Raw genomic sequence first — 6,000 nt, 5'->3', positions numbered from 1 at the left:
GGACCGGCGGGTTCATCAGGCTACACTTCAGCTCGTAAAATGCATGTTGGCAGGCGTCACTCCATCTAAATGGCTCGGCAGGGCCGGCTCCACCTCCTTTCCCGACCAGAGCATGGAGGGGACGGGCAAGGTGAGCAAACTTCGGGACGAATCTTCTGTAGTAACTCATGAACCCCAGGACTTGCCTCACCTCTCTCACGGACTTAGGGACTGCCCATGTCTCCAGTGCACGCACTTTCTCCTGATCCACCTGGATGCCTCGAGCGGATATTATGTGGCCTAGGTACTTCACTTCGGGCCTCAGGATGTGGCACTTACTGGGCTTTAGTTTCAAACCGTGCTGCCTCAGTCTATTGAAGACGACCTCCAGTCTCTCGCAATGGGTGTCAAAGTCACTGGAAAAGACTATGATGTCATCCAAATAGACGAGCAGAGTCTCGAACGTCAGATCGCCAAGCACCACGCCCATCAGACGTTGAAATGTGGCCGGGGCTTTACATAGCCCAAATGGCATCCTTGACCATTCAAACAGGCCGAACGGGGTGGTGACTGCGGTTTTCGCTGGGTCTGCATCATCCATGGCCACTTGGAAATAGCCTGAGGTTAAGTCCAGGGTTGAAAACAGCTGTGCCTTCACTAACGCATCAAGCGATCCATCAACACGCGGCAGTGGGTAAGCATCTTTGCAGGTCACTTCGTTGAGCCTCCGATAATCGCAACAAAACCTCACACTACCATCGCCTCCTTTTCGCCGCTCGTACTCCCGTTTTCCCTCTCTCTCTTCTCCGCGTTCACGTCAGTCTTAAAGCCGTAGTACATATTTGTACCCGCTACACAAATATGAAAATGAAGAAAGTTAAAGTCGAAATTATGAGCTAATGTATAGACGTAAGATATGCGCATGCGCGGGCTCCTTCGTAGTTTTGGCCCAAACCTCTTGGCGACTTTTTGCCAGAAGCGCCTCGCGACAAATCCAGCGACCTTATCTGGTTTAATTGGAGACTTTTGCGGTGTCTGACGTGGGAGACGTATTGTTTGGCGTTTAACGAGGCTTTACCGTCCTCAGCGCGTCTCACAGAAGTCCAGCTGCAGTCAGAGCGCAGAGGAGACACACGTCACTCCAGACTGACAGTCACGTGCGCATGCGCAGAGCCGCCGCTGATCCTGAGGCGCAACACTGTTTCAATAAAGACAGAACTCTCTTCTCACTCGACACTAATCACGACAGCTACGCAATAAATACCACCCAGGACGTATTTTATCTCCCTATAAGTTGATTTATCTCGGACTCTGAAATACCGAAGATAATTTAGACTCGGCTGAAAGTGGACCTCTACGTCAGACGTCCCTCCTGTTTGTTTTGAGGTGTGGAGTGAAAACTTTTACAGTTCGGTAAAGTTGGCAAGATATTCACAGGCTTCCCGGTTCGTTCAGTAGCTCATCAGCGAGACGTTGTGAAAACACAAACCCACCTCTGTGTGACCGTAGTGACGTCACAACCAGCTGCAATCTTGATCATAATCATGATTTCGACTTTCAAACCCTTCATTTTTTTTTAGTGGCGGAAACGGGCTTCCGTAGGAAAACACATTTCTCAGAAAACAACAAAAGATCGAACTCCGCTTATCGAAGGACGTTTTGTGGTCCTGCAGAAGGTGTTCGGCTTCACGACGCAGCTTAGTAAATACGACGGGCAAGATAAAGGATGATTTGGTGACGTCATTTAGTCACGTGACATGAAAACCTCTGGTTTAAAGTAAAAACACTTTAGGTAAAAGTATTGCTGTTCATTTGCTCTGAGGGGCGTATGTTTTAGTTTCAGGCAAACTGAAAAACCCCAAATTACAATTTTCACTTTGACCGAAGTACAAATTCACTTTCAGTCAATGACACGAGGATGCACTTTTTTCAGTGTACGGAGCGCAGCGGCCTTGTAGGACAATACGGTGTTACTGACACGGGCGTGTGGCGGAGCCAAATGCAGCACAACGACACGGAGTGTTTGGTTAACGCTTTTATTGAACACGGCCTCACAGCAGGCGTTCGGGCACAATGAGAGGCAGAGCAGAGTGCGGTCCTCAGGATCGGGGAGGAGATCCCGGGAGACAGCTGGTGCGATCACTGGGCCGGTCGGGGATCCGGAGCACAGGAGCAGAAGCGCCGGGCAGTCCAAGGAGCAGGCAACAGAAACCCAAGGCGCTCAGGCAGGACTTGTGGTCGGGGACAGAAGGCTGAGGTGCTCACCGGGGCTGAGACAGACGAACGGGTCGGGAACAGGCTGTGTCGAAACCGGGAGATCAGTCCAAGGTAGAGTGCTGAAGAGACTTGCATGACGCGAAGAACAATCTGGCAATGACAGGCTGGGTGTGCAGTGCTTATGTAGCGGGGCTGATTGTGAATGCGAAGCAGGTGTGGAAGGCAGGAGAGTGACTGATTGTGGATGCGGGGCAGGTGTGGACGATCGAGCTGGCAGGTGACAGTTACAAGCTCTTTAAGATACGATGTGCCTCACCAGCAAGGGCCTTGTAGGTGAGGAGAAGTACCTTAACATCTATTCTTGATTTAACAGGGAGCCGGTGCAGAGAAGTTAATACAGGAGTGATATGATCCCTTTTCTTAGTTCTTGTTAACACAGCATTCTGAATCAACTGGAGAGTCTTAAGAGATTTACAAGAGCAGCCTGATAACAAAGAATTACAGTAGTCCAGTCTGCCAAGTTAGTGGCAGACTGGACAGACTTAATTACAGTGGCAGACATTAGTTCATGCGTTTGTCCAAGTGACAAACGCATGAACTAATGATTCTGCATCACTTTGAGACAGGAAGTTCAAAAGTATACAAACAAAAAACTCCTCGTCCAGCTGATTACTGACGTTTGTATCTCTCTCTTCATTAAACATGACAGACAGGGAGAGAATTTAAAGGCAGTTTTACACTTCTACAAATTAAAAGGTAGGTCTTAAGTTGAGCTACAGTCTGGTGTATTATTAGTGTAATGATGCTTATGCTTCAACTCTCAGTACAAAAATATTTGTGTGTGTTGTCAACTTATTGATTATTGTGCACAACATTAATTGATCTCATTCACAGAATGTGCAGCTTAATGCAAAGAGAAGAGAGACTCCAAAAGCAGAAGGACACTTCTGCCCTTTTCTTTTGGTTTGAGCACCTGCCCCCCAAACTGTCTGAAGCTTGTTTTAATCTTCCCAACAATAACCATGTTTTCATTACTAAGAAGTTTCTTTAGAGGAGCGCTTCATATGTTCACTGGGAGCCTTTTTCATCTCCACGTTACCTGAAGGACTTAAAGGGAGGAGGCTGCAGTCTGCAACCTCACCACTAGATGTCACTAAACACTACACGCTGTCCTCAACAGACACTTTCATATTGTAATGGAAATGTGTGAACATTAAATGAATAAACCAACACTTGTGTGAGTTGACAGCTTGTTTGTGTTGTTTGTGTCCTGCAGTGAATGTGAGGAAGACGTATGAAGAGCTGCAGAGAGGACATATTTATCTACATGCTAACAGGAGGACGTCACACTGCAGCCTTTCACTTAATGTGAATTATTACAGAGGATGAAGAGACGTTTATGCTGCTTACAGGTTCATCAAGATGATCTTCACATATTAACAACCCTTTTATGATGTTTCCTTTTAGCAGAAGTAAGACGTTAACATTAAAGCAGCTTCTTGTTCTGCAGCTCATGCATACTAATGACGGAAAGAGGAAGGAAGCTCTGCTGGGTGTTGAACAGCAGCTTGTTACCAACTCCAGAAGAGACGAGCTGACCTCAGAGACATCAGCCTCCTCTTTAATGTAGACGTGTTTCTGGTGACTTACTGAATAAAGAGTTTCTGATCTGCTGATTGAACACAGAGGAGCAGCTATGAGTCCATCAGCCGGTGGATTAGTCGTCTTCCTTCTCTCTGTACAAGGTACTGTACTTCTACATTTATATTGTGAGGCCGTTACACACCTCACACACACACAGGGAGCTGTGTTTTTACTTCACACACAGGTCTGATGTCATCACACACAAATAATGACTAAATGAACATTAACAAAGAAGAAATGCTCTGAATAATTTGTCTCTGTTGAACTTCCTCTAATCGTTCAGCAGCGTTTCTTTGCATTAGACCACATTTAGAGGCTGTTATTCACTCCGAGTCTCTGACGACGCTTGTTCTTCTTTTTGGAGGATTTATTGTGTATTTGTGGTCATTTTTATTCTCTTCCTGGTTGTTCAGTGTCTCTTTGAGGGACATTTTGCAGCTTTGATCCGTGTCACAGATAATTGATTCACTGCCGGATGCTGAGCACCGTGTCATTACATTACATTACATTACATTACATGTCATTTAGCAGACGCTTTTATCCAAAGCGACGTACAATAAGTGCATTCAACCATAGGGTACAAACTCTGGAGAACAAGAAACAAGAAAGTGCAATTTCCTCATATAAGCCAATTTACAATTTGCTATAGATGAGTGACGTTAAAAGTACAATTTAAGTGCTACTATTTGTTAGTCTTTAGTCGAGGTAGAGTCTGAAGAGGTGTGTCTTGAGTTTGCGGCGGAAGATGTGGAGGCTCTCTGTGGTGTCATCAGTGAGATGTGATCTATATGTCACAGTATCGTTCCCCTCAGAGTTCTGCATTTCTCTACAGTTTCCATCTCCACTCTGCAGCAGACTGACCACAGACAGAAGAGCACAGAGCAAAGACACTCTTCTTCTCATCAACCAAACCCTTCTAATACTTCAACTTGAGCTTTTTCAGGTCCACAGGTTCAATACGTCGCTGTTCCTTCCAGCTGCAGAGTCCATGTGGACATCGTGGACTCTTTCATTACTTTCTATAAACTCAATGATTTTCATATTTCTCATAATATCTTTTCTCTTCAGTAAACTACCAATGAGAGTGTGTCCTGTGATGTTGTTCTGAGTGTGACTGTGGTTCCTGATGTGCTGTGTTACAGTGATACAGAGTCAGGATGGATGGAGAGTGAAATACTATCAGACTGACGTCTGTGCTACAAAAGGATCAACAGTGGAAATAATCTGTGACATCACACACCCATATGGAATATATTACTCTGATATAAAGGACAGATTCTGGTTCACTAAAGAGAAATATGGTGAACCTGTGGATCTGAGAACAGACTCTGAGTATTCAGGCCGTGTGACGTATGCATATTCTAGTGATTGGAAGAGTTGTTATCTGACCATCACAGACGTGAGAGAGAGCGACTCAGCTGAGTACAAATTGAGATTCATGACAAACAGACCGAGAAAGAAATATACTGGTTCACCTGGAGTCACTTTGTCTGTCACAGGTAACATTTTAATTCACATATTAATCATCTACAAATGTTCAACATCTAGAAAACTAGAGTTTAAATGTCTTCTGTGAATGTTGACACTTTAATAAATAATATTCACTGATTCAGGTTTCCAGGTGCAGGTGAGAAGATTAAATTCTACCTGGTTGGAGCTGACGTGTCACAGCAGCTGTGTTCTGTCTCGTCGTGCTGAATACGTCCTGTACCAGAATGGACGGTACTTCAAGACAGGATCTTCTCTTCCAGTCTCCTCTGGTTCTACAGACAGATATTCCTGTTATTTAACAGGATATTGGAATCAACGTTCTCCTGCAGTGTGTAAGTTCACTCCACTGTGTCGGCCTGTGGAGCTTCAACAACATCTCACATGGAGGCACCAGACCGCTGCATGTAAACTAGAGGCATCAAAAAGATGAAGCACAACGTTCCTCAGGAGGTGGAGCCGTGGTCCACTGACCAGAGGGTTGCTGGTTCAATCCCCGGCCCCTGCAGTCTACGTGTAGAAGAGTCACTCACACACTGACACAACAATATGATTCTAATCACAGCTGTAAACACACTGGAGTCTAAATGTTAAAGGAGACACAGATCTTTATTTATGTCATTCTCTTATTAATAGAAACACAAATATAAACTATCAGCAGACAGAATAATG

The 6,000-nt window shown here is 45.1% G+C and overlaps 1 protein-coding gene across 7 annotated transcripts in view; it reads left to right on the top strand.

Annotated features, from left to right (window-relative positions):
• Positions 1 to 4,585: 4,585 nt before the first annotated feature.
• Positions 4,586 to 6,000, top strand: part of LOC120814835 (Fc receptor-like protein 2) — a 69,304-nt gene continuing 67,889 nt past the window's right edge. For 4 of the 7 annotated variants that reach the window (XR_013450554.1, XR_013450553.1, XR_013450552.1 and 1 more), the window contains exons 1-2: positions 4,594 to 5,339; positions 5,454 to 5,663. Coding sequence is in view for 4 of the 7 variants with exons in the window: in XM_078079860.1 (XP_077935986.1) it covers positions 4,967 to 5,339; positions 5,454 to 5,663 (583 nt within the window). In the remaining 3 variants the exon portion in view is untranslated. Of the gene's footprint in view, positions 5,340 to 5,453; positions 5,664 to 6,000 lie in introns of all 7 variants that reach the window. The other 3 variants (XM_078079861.1, XM_078079862.1, XM_078079863.1) reach the window with 2 other exon arrangements.

This window comes from Gasterosteus aculeatus, chromosome 9 (assembly GCF_964276395.1).
Source record: "Gasterosteus aculeatus chromosome 9, fGasAcu3.hap1.1, whole genome shotgun sequence".
NCBI lineage: Eukaryota > Metazoa > Chordata > Actinopteri > Perciformes > Gasterosteidae > Gasterosteus > Gasterosteus aculeatus.
The sequence above is the reverse complement of the archived record's forward strand: the minus strand, read 5'-3'. Positions and strand labels throughout refer to the sequence as shown.